This window comes from Pezoporus occidentalis, unplaced genomic scaffold (assembly GCF_034315485.1).
Source record: "Pezoporus occidentalis ecotype Australia unplaced genomic scaffold, CSIRO_AGI_Poc_V1 ctg1004, whole genome shotgun sequence".
Classification (NCBI taxonomy): Eukaryota; Metazoa; Chordata; class Aves; order Psittaciformes; family Psittacidae; genus Pezoporus; species Pezoporus occidentalis.
In genome coordinates this window covers 17,522-33,301 of record NW_026912785.1, presented here as the reverse complement: position 1 = coordinate 33,301, position 15,780 = coordinate 17,522, and the positions used below count along the sequence as shown (strand labels likewise).

The 15,780-nt window shown below is 64.8% G+C and overlaps 1 protein-coding gene across 9 annotated transcripts; it reads right to left on the bottom strand.

Annotated features, from left to right (window-relative positions):
• Positions 1-577: 577 nt before the first annotated feature.
• UBTF (upstream binding transcription factor) lies at positions 578-15,005 on the bottom strand. Of its 9 annotated transcripts, none has more exons than XM_062612765.1 (22): positions 14,770-15,005; positions 14,208-14,665; positions 11,665-11,760; positions 9,385-9,560; positions 9,095-9,178; positions 8,503-8,658; positions 8,062-8,126; positions 7,431-7,551; positions 6,914-7,024; positions 6,514-6,647; positions 5,993-6,134; positions 5,663-5,704; positions 5,139-5,252; positions 4,885-5,040; positions 4,508-4,663; positions 4,195-4,305; positions 4,028-4,116; positions 3,420-3,609; positions 2,493-2,540; positions 2,245-2,313; positions 1,761-1,907; positions 578-1,317 (listed from the first exon to the last, which is right to left on the bottom strand). In XM_062612765.1, exons 3-22 carry the CDS (start codon positions 11,720-11,722, stop codon positions 1,204-1,206), a joined length of 2,283 nt encoding a protein of 760 aa, XP_062468749.1. In that variant the 5' UTR covers positions 11,723-11,760; positions 14,208-14,665; positions 14,770-15,005; the 3' UTR covers positions 578-1,203. The 9 variants fall into 9 exon arrangements, with proteins under 9 accessions (XP_062468749.1, XP_062468802.1, XP_062468775.1 ...); XM_062612818.1 differs by having other exon boundaries at positions 7,443-7,551; XM_062612791.1 differs by having other exon boundaries at positions 14,359-14,665.
• Between the last annotated feature and the right edge of the window lie 775 nt (positions 15,006-15,780).

Sequence of the window (15,780 nt, the reverse complement as noted above, 5' to 3'; positions counted from 1 at the left end):
AGCTCCTCTCCAGGGACAGGATGGGGGGGGACACACTCTGTGCCCCCCTTCATACAGCGGGGGTGCGGGGAGGGTCCCCCATTGCACTGGGTGCTTTGGGGGGGCCGTGGGATTGCTGGTGCTTGTGTCTGCTTAAAAAGGGGGGGGCCCAGAGCAGGACCCCCACCCCTGCACCCACCCTGTCCCCACAGCCCCATCCCAGGGGGGTACGTCAACCCCCCCATCAACCCAAGGTATATATACAGCATGGATGGGGGGGCAAAACGGGGGTACCGGGGGCAAGGGGAGCGCTGGGAGGGGGTCATCCCCCCAATTTGGGGTGAAGGGAGAGGAGCAGCTTCACCAGGGATGGAAGGGCGGGGGGGAGGGGGGAGCAAGAAAGAAGAAAGAATTTTGTGGTTTGATGAAAAGGAAGAAAAAAAAAAAAGAGTAAAATAAAAGACAAAAATGGTGGGGGGGGGACCCCAAAAAACCCCCCTTGGTCACACTGAGCAGTGACCCCCAGACCATGGCATTGTGGGGGGGTCACCCCCCCCATTCACACACACACACACACACATGCACACCCCCCCCCCCCAAATCCATCCCACCCCCCCAGTGGGTCCCGGTCCGTGGCTGTGGATCCCAAGTGGATGCGAGGTCCCAGTGCGGCTTCCAGACTGTACAATGGGGGTGCATGGGGGGGGACACCCCGACAATGAGGACTGAATGGGAGGGGACACCCCGAAACACTGGGGGGGTGCACAAAAGGGGGAGGAGGAGCCATCATCCCAATGGCTGAGTCCTGAGCAGCTCGGCTCATGCTCGGGGGGGGGTGGGGGGAGTTTATCCATTTGTGGGAGTTTTAATATAAAAAAAAAAGGGGGGGGATTTTTTTCCTGTTTCTCCTTTTCTTTCTATGAAGTCCAGAGCTGGCAGTGGGGGGGGACAGGGCGGCCCCCAAAAAAAAACAATTAAACCCCCTCAAAAGTAACAATAATCATTTCCCCCCCCTTGCTAAAGGGGGTGCAGGGAAGGGGGGGTCACCCCCTCTACCCCCTGCCCCGGTTCATCCCCCCCCATAGTGATGGTGGAGGGGTCCCTCCGGCCCCCAAGCCCCAGGCTGGGGGTCCCAATGGGGGGGTGCTGCAGGAGGATAGAGGTTTGGGGGGGGTGGGTTGGGACTGGAACCGAGAATCCCAAGGACGTTACAAAGAGCTGGGCTCAGTTGGAGTCGGAGTCGGAGGAGTCCCCCGAGGAGGAGGAGGAGCTGCTGCTGCCCTCAGAGTCGTTGTCATCCTCATCCTCATCATCCTCATCCTCATCGTCATCGTCGTTCTGGGGGGGGGGAGAGGACATTGTGGGGGGTGAGCAGCAGGGAACTGGGGGGGGCCCATCCTTTCCCCATTGACCCCCTGTGGGGGGTCCAGCCCCATCCCTCCCATCTCAGAGCACCCAGAGCAGGGATGTGTGGGGCAGGAATGAGTTTGCCAGGGCTCAGCTCAGCTTCCCCGCTGGCACAAACGGAGCCGAGACCGGGCTCAAATCTCCAGTGGGAAAGAGACAGGAACGGCCCCAGGCACCACCCGTGCCTCCACGGCTGCTCCTCGCGCCCTCCCCGGGGCTATGGGGCGGGGGGGGCTCACCCCCTTCCCCTTTGCCTCCCCCTCCTCTGCTGCGCTGCGATCGGAGCCCGGCGGCTTCACCCCCAGCCCTGGAGGAGGGGGATGTGGGGTAGAGCAATGGGCATGGGGCGGCCCCAGCACCCGCCACAGCCTCACCTCGTCCCCGTCGTCGCTTTCCTCCTCGCTGCTGGACTCGGAGGAGTCGCCGCCTTCCTCCGATGAGTCCCCGTTGTCGTCGTCGTCATCCTCGTCTTCGTCGTCGTCTTCCTCCTCCTCTTCCTCCTCATCGTCATCTTCGGATTCCTGAGGGGTGGGAGGAGGGTGGTTGTGGGGCAGCAGCACCCATGGGTGCATCACCCCATCCTCAGCCAGCCATCAGCCTTTGGGCTCCTCCCGCCACCAAGCAGGCTCAGGGGGCTCCTGCCCCACACCTCATCCAGGAGTTTTCCCTGTTTATGCTCCAGACAGCCCCAAAGAGGTTCCCGGAGCCGGGGGGGGGGAATCAGCCGTGAGGTTTGGAGGATTGATCTGGGCATAGCCCCTGGATTATCGCCTCACAGAAAGGGCAGCAGGAAGCAGCAGCGATACCCTGAAGCAGAGAAGAGGGTGCTGGGTGCCCACACGGGCATCGCGCACTCACCGACTTGGACTGCATCGTTGGCTTTATCTTGGGGTTGGGGCCCCGGATCTTTCCTATGCTCTTGCGTTTCTGCAGGGCAGAGAACAGACCCAAACCTTTCAGAGCTGCAGAGCTCGGCTCCTTCCCCGTGCCCAGCCTGGAGATAACCCCGCTGCCGAGCAGTGCGGGGCTCCCCTAAGCTTGGCTCATTCACCCCCAGCCAACCCAGCCCCCAGCCCCTCACATCCCCCCATCGGGCGGATACTCACGTTGGAAGTGTGCGCCTTGTAGGCAGCGCGCTCCTGGGGCGAGAGGCTCTGCAGAGACACGGGAATAGTGAGGGGATGGGGCAGGGGATGGTGAGGGGATGGAGCAGGGGATGGTGAGGGGGTGGTGAGGGGGTGGTGAGGGGGTGGTGAGGGGGTGGTGAGGGGGTGGTGAGGGGGTGGTGAGGGGGTGGTGAGGGGATGGGGCAGGGGATGGAGGAGGGGATGGGGCAGGGGATGGTGAGGGGATGGTGAGGGGATGGAGCAGGGGATGGAGCAGGGGATGGAGCAGGGGATGGAGCAGGGGATGGTGAGGGGACGGAGCAGGGGTTGGAGCAGGGGATGGGGCAGGGGATGGGGCAGGGGACGGAGCAGGGGACGGAGCAGGGGATGGAGCATGGGATGGAGCACGGGTTGGGGTGGGAATGGAGCGGGGATGGGGCAGGGGATGGTGAGGGAATGGAGCGGGGATGGAGCAGGGAATGGAGCAGGGAATGGAGCAGGGAATGGAGCAGGGAATGGAGCAGGGAATGGAGCAGGGAATGGAGCAGGGAATGGAGCAGGGAATGGAGCAGGGAATGGAGCAGGGGACGGGGCAGGGGACGGGGCAGGGGACGGGGCAGGGGACGGAGCAGGGGACGGAGCAGGGGATGGTGAGGAGATGGTGAGGGGACGGAGCAGGGGACGGAGCAGGGGACGGAGCAGGGGACGGGGCAGGGGATGGTGAGGGGATGGAGCAGGGGATGGTGAGGGGATGGGGCAGGGGACGGAGCAGGGGACGGAGCATGGGATGGAGCACGGGTTGGGGTGGGGATGGAGCAGGGGATGGAGCAGGGGATGGAGCAGGGGATGGAGCAGGGGATGGTGCGGGGATGGGGCAGAGACCACGCCAAAGGTCCCCAAGAACTGAGCACAGGACTGGGCGCTCACCTTGAGCCAGATGTCGAGGTGCACCTTGTACTGCTTCTGCTGCTCCTCTGCCAGCTTCTTGTAGTGGTCCTTCTGGCCCTGGGAGATGCGCTGCCAGCGGCTGCCAATCTCCACCATGCGCTCCTTCAGCGGGAGGTGGTTCAGCTCCCCGTTGGACAGCAGCTCCTGGGAGAACTTCTGGTAACCGTTCCTGCAGGGGGGAGCACACAGAACGTGCTGGACAGAACTGAGGTGTCCCTGGGCACCACCCACCTCCATCCCCAGCTCCAGCTCCAGCCAGAGAATCACAGCATCAACCGGACTGGAGAAGAGCTTTAAGGTCAAGTCCAATTGATCCCCTTGTCCCATCCCTTGTTCCTTGGGAGCAGAGCCCAGCCCCTCCTGGCTCCATCCTCCTGTCAGGCAGTTGTAGGCAGCGATCAGGTCCCCCCTGAGCCTTCTCTTCTCCAGCCTGAACCCCCCAGGTCCCTCAGCCCTTCCCCATCACACTTGTGCTCCAGGCCCTGCATCAGCTCTGTTGACCCCACTCCAGCACCTCAATGTCTCTCTTGTAGTGAGGGACCCAGAGCTGAACACAGGACCCCAACATTCCACACCCAGGTACTCACATGGGGGGTTTCTTCGGCTCTCCCTGGAACTTCATTTTCTTGGCAGAGTTGGTGGAGCACGGAGGAGCCCGCATCTCACTCAGCTCCCTCTGAGGCACAGGACACAGTGGGGTCAGGGGCACACAGGCAGCGCCCAGGGCCAGGGGCAGGAGGGAGCAGGGACCCACCTCGTATCGCTTCTGATCCTCCGCTGCCTTCTTGATCCACATCAGCTTCTCCTTCTTCTCCATGTTGTTCCAAGTGGCCTCCATGGCCTTCAGCGCCTTTCCCCGGTCGTTCTATGGCACAGACCCCCCCCATCACGTTAGATGTGCCCAAGCTGCCACCCCCACCTCCACCCCAGGGCACCCGCTCCCATGTGTGACCCTTCTCCTCCCCACAGCCCCAGCTTGCTGCCCCAGGTATGAACCCAGCTAGGGAAGCACGAGGCAAGTCCAGCGCTGCTCCCAGCTCCAGCTGCATCCCCGGCCTGCTCCTCACCTTGAAACGCGCCAGGTAGTCCCCGATGACGCTCTGCTGCCAGATCTCCTCGGCTGTTTTGGGGGACTCGGGCAGCTTCCCGCGCTCCTCCTTGTCCGAGCCGTGCTTCTTCTCCGACTGCGCCTTCATCGCCGCCTCCCGCGCCTTGTACTTGGCCTGTGCCGGGTGCAGGGAGGGGGTGAACGAGGGAACCCCCCCCAACCACACAGCCCCACAGTGGAGGCTCAAGGACCCCTCTGAGCTTCCTTTACGGTGGGTTTCGCCCACCCATCGGTGCTGGGGTGACCCCGCAGCGGGAGCAGGACAGAGCAGCGCTCCTCACCGGGAGATGCCCGATGGAGGCAGGGATGCAGGAGCAGGATGGGGATGGCACCAACCTTTTTCTTGTCGGAGAGGTCGTTCCACATGCGGGCCAGCAGCCGGGTGAGCTCGCTCTCCGACAGCTCCGGCCGCTCCTCCTGCAGCTGCTTCCGCTTCTCCTCCGAGAAGATGAACATGGCAGAGATGGGCCGCTTGGGCTTCTCCGAGCTGGCCTGCGGGGGGCACACACGGCCACGGCCGGGGTGAGCCCATGGAGGGCCCTGCAGCCTCACCCCACGCCCGGCCCCATCGCTGCGGCCGCTGCTCTCACCTTGCCCGTCTCCGGGGAGGATTTCTTGGATGCAGGACTCGTCGCCCCTTTCCGGTTGCTGCCCAGCATCTTCTCCTCGCCCAGCACCCGCTGCTGCTCCTCCTCAGGCAGGCTCTGGGTGGCACGAGACAGGGGACACGGTGAGACGGCCCCGCTGGGGGGGCTTGGGTGCCATGAGCGGGGAACTTAATGCACGCCAAAAGCCACGCCAGCATTGGGCACTGCAAGGCTGGGTCACCCCCTTGGTGGGCAATGTCCCTCCCTGGTGCAGTCTCATCTCCTTCCTCTTAGGAAAGGGAAGATGCCCGGGTCCAGGTGCACCCCTGGGTTATCCATCCCTGGCAGTGTTCAAGGCCAGGTTGAATGGGGCTTGGAGCAACCTGCTCTAGTGTGAGGTGTCCCTGCCCATGGCAGGGGTTGGAACCGGGTGAGTTTTAAGGGGTTCCATGATCTCAGTCCCCAGCCAGGGCTCCCTCCCCTCATTGAGGGTCTCCAGTACCGTGGCTGAGCCCCCCATCACTCACCTCCAGGAAGCGGAGCAGCTCGATCTCGTAGTCTTTCTTTTTCTGAAGGGGATGGAGATGCAGTTACACAGAGAACCCCTGCCCCATCCCTACCTTGTGTGGTCCCTGACCCAGCCTCACCTCCCCCCCCCCCCCAACAGCATCCTTCATCCTGGTCCCACAGACACGCGTGGGGACACAGGACCACAAGAGATCACCAAGAAACTGATGGCGAGGATGACAAGAAGAGGCACTGAGGAAGGATGAGGCTCATCCATAGCCCAAGCTCTCCCATCCCACCCCTCCCTCCCCGCAGCACTGGTGTCCTCCCCCCTGCCCATCGTCACTCACCTGGTCACACTTTTTGTGGTAGGCATCCTTTTCCTTCTGGGAGAGCAGCTTCCACTGCTGGCTGCACAGCACCATCCGCTCCGTGCTGGGCACGTCCTTCATGTTGGCCATCAGCTCTGCACAGTACAGGGAGTAGCTGTTCCTGCAACCAACGGGGGGACCCAGCGTTAGGGACAACCTGCGTGGAGCTCTGCGTGCTAAGAGCCCCCCACCGAGCCCCCCCCAGGGTTGCTGTGCCAGAGGTGTCTGAGGTTTAAGGGAGCTCTGGGCTGGACCCCCTTAACCCAGAGCACGCAGCATCGCCATAAAACCTCGCTCGGATCCTCTGCAAACACACATTTAATGTCTACTAAGGACCAATGGGTTTAAGGACCAGCTTGATGGGCTCATGAACGTGGTCCCAGGAATGATTTGGGCTCTCAAAGCCAGGCAGAGCCCCAGTTTCCTCATCAGCAAGAGCCAAGTGGACACTGGGAGGGGGACGGATCCCTCTCATGCGGGCAGGGAACGACAGGACTCACGGAGGGGGCTTTGTGGGTCGTCCATCAAACTTGTCCTTGAGCTGGCGCTCAGCCTTGGTGAGGGTGGAGCGGGTGATGCCCTCCTCGCTGATGTTCAGCTCTGGGTGCTTCTGGATGTAATCCCGCATGATCTCCTGCAAAGGATGGGCACACGTCAGCAGAGCGGCTCCGTCCCCGCCTGGCTGGGGCCGGAGGAGGAGGAAAGAGAAGCCAACCACTGCCCTAACAGCACCCAAGGGATGCTTCTCCCTTCCCCACGCACGGCTGGAGGAGGCAGCGCTCAGACTCACCAGTGACCTGCAGGGACCTGCCTGAAGCCCTGGCTATGGGGTGAGGCTGGATGGCCTCGGAGTGAACGCAGGGATGAGTGTGGAGGGGGACGGGTGAGGCTGCTCCCTACCTCGTACTCCTTCCGCTGTTCCAGGGCCTTATGAATCCATTTCAGCCTCTTTTTATCCGAGAGTTGAGACCACTGCTTGCCCAGCGACTCTTTCACCTCCTTCGTGGTGGCCTGAAAACCCAAAGCCAGAGGTGAGGGCAGAGGGGCAAAACCCACAAAAAGGGGGGGATAAAAAAGTCCAAAAACAGCGGAGCCGAGCCGGCCCAGGGCAGGGGCTGAGTGCGAGTGAGGGCCACGGCCAGAGGTGTGAAGTCTGTGCTGGGAATCCTGCCTGCCTGCCTCAGCCTGTGGTCAAACTGCAGGCAAAAAGCACTGGGGTCTGTACCCCCTGAGCCTCTTCCAGCTGTGCAGAGCCCCTCCTTACCTCCATCCAGCTGTGGGGAGCTCCCAGCGCTGTCTTCCAGCCCGTGTGTGTGCCCTCCCCCCCCCAAAATGCTTCTCGTTTCCCCCTCCTGTGCGCCAGCGGCGGGGCGCAGCGCCCTGCAGGCTCACGCTCGCTCCCTCCCACCCTACTCACATCTGGACGCACTTTCAGGTAGATCTTCTTCTCGTGGTTGTACCACAGCTGCTGCGGGGTCTTGGGCTTCTCGGGCACGTCTGATTTCTTGGCGTTCTGGATGAGATCCGGGTGATCCTCTCTTTACCCGGCAGGGAAGGGAGAGCGTTACGGAGGGTGCAGGAGGAGGAACACCCCCTAAGCCTCCCCAGGGAGGGGTAACCATCGCTGCGGGGCTGAGCCTCAGGGACTGCGGCGTCCAGGAGGGTTTTAGGAGTCTGCCCCCTCCTGGGGGAGCATCAGCTTTGAGCATCCCCTTTAATGCATCCCTGGAGCAGCCGCAGGGCATCGGGAATGCTGGGATCCATCTTGGTCACAGCGATCACCTTCAAAGGGAAGGTCTGGGGGGGAATGGGTCACTCCAGCTCTGAGCAGGGCTGGGGGCAGTGCTCCTGTCCTCCCCACGCAGCCCCCAGAGCAGGGCTGATCCCTCTTGCTTTGGGGCTGCCCTCAGGTGCCTTCTCCTTGCTCTTTCTTTCCAGCACCTCCCCTTCCCTTCTGCCCTCACGGTGCCCATCAGGGCTTCCTCCCCGAGCTGCAGCCAGGAGAGGAGGCCGGGGCTGCCTGGAGGGGCCTGGGGCTGCCCACTCACCTGAACCTCGCCAGGTTCCTCTCAAACTCCTGCTTCTCCCGCTGGAAGTCCTGGATGTATTTCATCTGGGGACACAAAGCCACCAGGGAGGTGAGATGGGGACGTCTCCTCCAGCATCTCCCATGGCTCGGAGCAGATCCTGCCCCTGCATCCCTCGCACAGCGCAGCGTGACTGAACCCCAGCGCTAAACACAGATCCACCCAGCAGCCGAGCCACCAGCCAGGTCCGTCTGGAAGAGACGGACCAAGGGACCAGCCTCCACCCCACGGATCCTGGGAAGCAGGGCAGGAGAAGCAGAGGAGGTCTGACGGGTCTGACGGGCCTGAGCAAGCACCTGGGGTTCTCCCATCCAGAGCCTGGGCTCTGCTGGTTTCACTGGGAAGGCAGAGCCCGGCACGGGGAGGATCCCAACGGGAAGGGGCTCAGACTGCCCCCTGTACCTTTTTCTTCTCAGGAAGCTCCTTGTATTTCTTGGAGAGGATCTTGGTGAGATCCAGGTTGCTCATTTCGGGGTGCAGCTTCGCATATTTAGCCCGCTTCTCCATGAAGAAGCGGAAATAGGGAGTCAGGGGCTTCTTGGGGAAGTCGGGGTGTTTCTGGGGAGACAGCAAAGCAGCATGGGCTGAGCGTGGAGACGGCACTGCCTCCAGCCAGCCCGGCACTGCCTCCAGCCAGCTCCCTGCCATGGGAGCAAGGGCTCCCTTCCCCGGAGCAGCCTCCAGCCGGCACAGAGCGGCTGCGCTGCAAGAGGGGAAACTGAGGCAGCGGGAAGGGGACGGGGCCGAGCATCGGGTGCCCAGCAGCCAGGAATAGGCCGGCAGTTTCCTGCCCCCCCCCCAGAGCTAAACTTGGATGCAGCAGCAGTGACCGTGTTCCACGTTCCCTGCACTTGGCCAGGACCCAGACCCTGTGGCCGGGGCAGTGGCACGGGGATTACAGCAGGGAGGTGCCTGCAGGGGCTCTGGTGACAGCCCCTATCCAGGGGAATGGGGACACCCCCTTCAGTGTCCGACCCCAATCCCTGCCGGATACCTTGAGCTTTTTGCCCTTGTAAGGGTTCTTCACGTGCTCTTCAGCATCCATGATGAGCTCTGTGAGGGTCCGGAACTTCCTCACCTGCGGGTAACGGAGGACACAAGTGTGAACAGGCAGATTCCCGCTTGGCATCATCCCTAAGAACACCATCCCCACACCACTGAGGGGCTCCCAATGCCAAGAGCAGTGGGATGGCAGCAGCACTAACGGGCACTGATTCCAAGAGCCCTGGAATGCCACCAGGATACCCGGTCCCTCTCACAGCCCCCCCCCCATCCCTCAGGTACCTCGTTGGAAATCTCCATCCACTTCATCTTGCACATCTCCCCCGAGAAGTCCTTGAAAGCCACCTTCTCCCAGTCCAGGTGGGACTCGGTGGTTTTGAACTTGCTCCCATCGTTGGAGGGCAGGTTGTTCTTCATGCACTCCAGCAGGGTCAGCATGTCCTCCTGAGACCAGCGCTCTGAAAGCAAAGCAACAGGCTTAGGAGGAGGCACCATTCCCGGGGGGATACAGGGACAACAGCTCCCTGCGTGCGGCTCCGGCCCGGGACACCTAGTGCTGCCCCTCGGGATTGAAGGGATGGGGCTGTTTCCATCACCCTGGAGCAACTCTCTACAGGCCAAAACATCCTGGGCAAAGCTGAAAATCCACTCGGGAGGAAGCAGGGAGCTCATCCCAGCGCTCCATCAGATACGGGGATGCTGGGAGCACAGGGGTCATTCCCTCCGCACGGCAGAGCTCTGCAGCCAAGGAGGAAAGAGGGAACCCCACCTTCCAAGTGTTAAACGTGCATCCAGAGCAGTGGGAAAGCCCCGGCGCTGCCTTTCCTTCATGTGGGAGAGCCTCAGCATCCTATGGGATGGAGCTCCACGGTGACCTCTGCCAAGGTCAAAGCTCAGAGCCCTCAAAGCCAAGCCCTCAGATGGGGACAGAACAACTGGGCATGGACTGAGGGGAGCAGAGACTCAAGGAATCAGCCAGGTTGGAAAAGCCCTTTAAGCTCACCCAGTCCAACCGTTCCCAGCACTGCCAAGGCCACCACTGCCCCATGGCACTGAGGCCTCGTCTCCACGCTGTGTGAACCCTTGCAGGGCCGGTGCCTGCAGCCCTGCCCTGGGCAGCCTGTTCCAATGCCTGAGCACCCTCTGGGGCAGGAATTGTTCCTCAGCTCCATCTAAACCTGCCCTGGTGCAGCTTGAGGCCGGTTCCTCTTGTCCCATCCCTTGTTCCTTGGGAGCAGAGCCCAGCCCCTCCTGGCTCCATCCTCCTCTCAGGCAGTTGTAGGCAGCCATCAGGTCCCCCCTGAGCCTTCTCTTCTCCAGACTGAACCCCCCAGGTCCCTCAGCCCTTCCCCATCACACTTGGGCTCCAGGCCCTGCACCAGCTCCATTCCCTTCTCTGGACCCTCCACCTCCATCCCCATCTCCTCACTCCTCCTTTCATCCCCAGCAGTGATTTCACCTCCTGGACCTCTCACTTTGGGGGGGGTCTCTGTGAGGGATTCATTTGGGGGGGAATGGAAAGAGCCCCCCATAAAGGGAGCCCAGTGGCTTAGAACATGCCTGCATGCTCCTCCAGAGCCCCAAAACCTCATAAAGGGGAAAAGAGATGGGAATTCCCTGCTGCAGGGAGGGGGACTGGAGCTGAGCACCAAGCCCCGTATTTTGTCTCCCTATTTTCCCACCCACTTCCCAAATGCAAGGAGCGAGGAGGCAGAACGGAGCCGTGGAGCTGGTGCCCACTTCACGTGCAGACAGCAGGAGCAGTAACAGCAGCCAGACCATGAAGCTCAAGTGGGGAGGGAAAAGGGGCTGAGCCCCCCCAGCCTGCCCCATGCCTCAGTTTCCCCTCTCCAAAGCAGGAAGCCCCGGAGACCTTCATCCCTGGGTGACCCTGGCCAAAACAACCCCAGGAATCCCATGGGAACTGCGGAAACCTCCCAGGACCCCTCGCCAGCAGCAGGATGGGGACACCGGGGACCCCGTGCTCAGCACCCCAACGTCCCCATCCCTGTCTGCGGGGCACCCAGGACCGCGGTGCTGTGCATGCCCTGAGCCCGATTTATCCCGGGCAGCGCCAGGGCCGGCTCTATATTAGGAAAGCTTTCCCGGTGTAATTAAATCCCGCTCAAGCTCCGGTGAAGGACACGTGCTGCGGCCGGGTCCACCGGGGCACGGGAGGACACGGGCTGGTTTTGGGGTGCTGGGGGAGCCCGGGGGGGCTGCCCTATAGGAAAAGTCCCTTTAGCTCCTGTCTCTGCTTGTTTTCCTGCCCCTTTCCAACCGGAGCTGAAGCTCTGATGTCATCCCAAGGGCTGGAAGCCGGAGAGGCCCAAGGTAACAGCTCCTAATGCAGCCCAGATGTGAGCAGGGGAAGGCAGCACCTCTTTGTGCCAGCCCCCCCTCCCTAAACACCCCCCAAGCCACAGCGTTCCCAATCTCTGCATCCGTGTGCGGGATCGGGATCAACAACTCCCCCCCCCCAGCTCCAGCTCGGGATGCTCCACCCCTCACTCAGCTGCACTCTATGAACCCCACGGCATTCCCAAGGGATGCGGGGCTCACCTTGGTTTTTGGGAGCTGTCATTTCCAGGTCCGCAGGGCACTCGGCTTCGCCGTTCATCCTCCTCGCTGGCTACCGGAGATCACTCCCGCTCGGCTCTGCAGGCAAGGGAGAGCCCTGATGACACCCCCTGCAGCGGGACCCGACCGGGATCCATTCCCATCCCATCCCAAGAAATGGGGGGCTGGGAACCACCCCACATCCACCCCTGTGGGGTTCGGGGTGCAGGAGGCGGGGTCCTGAATGGTGGCAGGACCCCCCCACGCTGGTGTGGGGAGAAAAAGGGGGCAAGGGAAAGGGGCTCAGGGTGATGGGATCCAAAGGGAGAAGGGTTTAGGGGGGCTACGGATCCATATGAGGGGGATCTGAGTCAGTAGGGCTGGGGGGGTAACACCAGAGATCCACTGAGATCCTGCCTGGAGGAGAGAGGGATCCCCAGATCCATTTGTGCCCGTTTGGGGGGCCCTGGGGGGAGCCGGGGGGGGGGGGGTCAGGGCTCTGCCATGGTGGGGGCCACAAGGGAAGGGGGAGATTCCACCAGATCCCAGTGGGAGCACCTCATGGCTCCGTGGGGGGGGGACAGCAGGTGAGAGGCCTTAAGGGGGCACCCCACAACTTATGGGGGGGAACAGGATGTGGGAGGGACCCCATGGGGGGGGGGGTCACAGGGCTGAGGCCTCCGGGCATCACCCATGGAGCCGGGCCCGGGAGCAGGGCCCAGGCCTGGGCAAGGGGCACCGGGGGGGGGAGGGGGTGCGGGACCCACCGGGGGGGTGGGGGTGGTGCGGGAGCAGCGGGGGGGGGAGGGGAGAGGCGGGATCGTGGCGGGAGGGGAGGGATCCACCGGATCCACCGGGGCGGGGGCGCTGCGCGCGCACAGGGATCCCCGGGGGGGGGGGGGGGGGGTGCGGGATCCCCCCGTGGGGGGGAAGGGAAGGACGGGACCGGATCCCGCGCCTGGAGGGGGGGGGCAGGAGGAGGAGGAGGAGGAGGCGGGGGAGGAAGGGGCCGGGCCGCGGGCGGGGGCGGGGAGCCCGCACATGCCCTGCGCCGCCGGCCAGCGCCAGTCTCCTCCTCCGCCAGGCAGCAGGAACCGGGTGGGACCGAGCGCGGGCGGCCCCGGCGGCGCCTCCCCGGCCCCCTCCCGCACCCGGTGCTCTCCCGGGCGCCAACGACCCGCGCTCCGCCGCCCCCCCCCCCCGCCCCCCCCGCGGAGCACGGGAACACAATGGAGGCGAGTGCGGGGGGGGCCGGGGCCGGGGAGGGGGGGGGGGGGGGGCGCGCTCCACCCGGCCCCCCGGAGCGAGGCGGTGCGCGGAGGGTCCCGCACCCCGTCGTCCCCCCCCCCGCGGCCTCCCCCTCTCCGCCGTCCTCGGCTCCTCTCCCCCCCCTTTCCGCTCCCCGTGGTTACCGGCCGGCGCTCTCCGCCGCGGCACACAATGGCCGGGCTGCGCCCGCCTCCGCCCGCCGCTCCTTCCCCTCCACCCGTGCAGCCGGCGCGGTTATAAAGCCGAGACAAACCCACCTCTCCGGGCTGCGAGGGGGAGGAGGAGGAGAGGAGAGAAGGAGGAGGAGGAGGTGGAAGGAGGAGGAGGAGGAGGGGGGGAGCTCGAGCCGAGCCGCAGCAGCCCCAGCCCCGCGCCGGAGCCGCTGGGGGAAGGAGAAGAAGGAGAAGGAGGAGGAGGAGGGGGAAGGGGGGGCGGGGATGCCCGGCTGGGGGCGGCCGGGCAGCTGCAGGAGCCGGGCGAGGGCAGCGCGACCTCCCCGCACCGACCCCCGGGGAGCGGCTCCTGCCCAATCCTCCCCCCCGCTCCCCACCACCGCCGCCCCCTCCTCCTCTCCCCCCTGCTCCGCGACCCCTCCTCGAGCCCAGAAGCACCCACCCACCCAGCGGGGGGCTGAAGCCCCGCTCCCGGTCCGGGGGGAAGAAAGGAAGAGAAAGAAGCGGAGGGGGGGGGGGGGGGGAGGCGGGAGCGGAAAAAAGGAAAACGGGGAAAAAAAAAACAACAAAAAAAAAAAAGAGGAAAAAATGGGGGGATATAGGGAAAAAGGGGATAAAAGGGTGAAAATCGAGGTAAGGGAGGTGCAGGGGGGGGGGTGGGGGGGAGCGGACGAGCCCGGGCACGCACCGGCGCCGAGCTCCCCGCCGCGGCGCGGGACTCACCCGGGCTGGGGAAAAACAAGCGCGGAGCGCTGGAAGCCTGCCCCCGAAATCCAGCTGCGGCAGCCGGGAGGGAGGGAGGGCGAGCGGGAAGGAGGGAGGGAGCGAGGAGGAGGAGAGGGAAGGGAAGGGAAGGAGGGAGGGGGGGGCACACCGAGGCCGCCGAGCCGGGCGCTCTCCCCCGCCCCGAGCCCCAGCGCGGTGCCCCGCGGAGCGAGCGGCGGCGGCTTCCTGCCCGCGGGGCCTGCGCGAAAACGGCGCCTTTTGTGCCCCGGATTCGGTGTAAAAATACGGCTTTTTCCCCCAAAAATACGCCCTGGACCCCCCCCCTCCGGCCGCCTGAGCCCCCCTACCCGCGGAGCGGCGGCGGCGGCGGCCCCTTACCGAGCCCGGTGCGCGGCGGCGGGACCCGGGCAGGAACAAAGCGCCTCCTCCAGCCCCGCCGGCGGAGCGGAGCGGCGGCGAATGGCGAGCCCGGGCGGCGCAGGCAGGGCTGAGCTCGGCTCCGTTCCGCTCCCCCGGCGCAGGCACGTACCTGCGGGCCCGCGGCTTTGGGGGGCCGCGGCTCGGCGGGGCCGGGGCTCGCTCGGCGGGGCCGGGGCGGGGAAGCGGCGGTTGAACGGCGGCCAGCTCTGCAGCGCTGGCCCCGGGCGTGGACGCGCTCCAGTCCCCGCAGAGACGATCGCGCTTTCCCCCGCCTCCATGGCGCTGCGTTCGCTCTTCCAATCAGCCGGGCTCTGCGCGCCGGGGTCCGCCGCCAGCCTCCGCCGCTCCCCGAGCGCCGCCGCCCCGCGCTCCCGCCGCCTCCGCCGCCTATTTTATTGCTCTTTGCTTTTGCAACACTGGCGAGAAGAAAAAGAGGAGGAGGAGGAGGAGGAAGGAGCAGAGGAGGGAAAGGGGGGGGAGGAAGGGGAGAGAAGGGAGGAAGGAAAAAAAATCTCCTTACATGTGCAACAATCCTCGCCCGGCGTTTGCATGAGAAAAAGGAGATAAAAAGACGGAGGGGAGGGAGCGGGGGGAGGTAGTGGGGGGGGGGGAACGGGACCCGGTGGGTCTCTTCGGTGGGTCCCTGCCCGCCCCGCGGCCCCGGGACACGGCGGCGGGGATCCCCCGGCGGGGCGGGCGAGGGGCAGTTTCCTCCTTCCCTCCCTGCGCTCCCGTTCTCTCCTCTCCTCTCGCTCTTAATTTTTTTTAATGCAATTTCTCCAACTCCACCTTTGTTGTGTTGGGCGTCATTCCCCGCAGCCAATCCCGGCCGGGCAGCTGCCTGCACATTACCGGCCATCCCGAGCTGCCGGCACACTGCGGGCTATCCCCGGCTGCCTGCACGCTGCCACCGGCCGCTCCGACACCGCCCGCCCGGCTCCGGCTGCTCCAGGCCGCGGCGCGCTCCCGGCGCCCTGCGCGCTGCCGCCGAGCTCCGGCCATGGCTGCGCTGCCACCGAGCTCCGGGTGTCTGCAAGCTGCCGCCTGCCGCCGAGCTGCGGCCGAGCTGCGGCCGAGCTGCGGCCATGGCTGCGCTGCCGGAGCCCGGCAGCTGCCTGCTGCAGTGAGCTACCGCTGCCTGCTGCAGTGAGCTACCGCTGCCTGCTGCAATGAGCTACCGCTGCCTGCTGCAATGAGCTGTCGCTGCCTGTGAGCCGCGGCCGTGCCGCCCTGTGCTGCTGCTCCCTGTGCTCTGGTGTCTGAGTGCTGAGGCTGCCCGTGTGCTGCCAGCGAGCTCCGGCCATGTCTGTGCTACCGGTTCCCTACCCACCACCGGTGCGTGCTGCCGGCCGCTGTGTGCTATCGCTGCCTGTGTGCTCCCGGCTGCCTGCGAGCTGCAGCCATGCCACCCTGTGCTGCTGGCTCCCTGTGCTCTACCCGAGCTTGGCACCTGGGTGCTACCGGCTGCAATGGGCTATGGCTGCCCTCGTGCTGCCGCCGAGCCGCGGTCGTGGCTGTGCCGCCGGCGGCC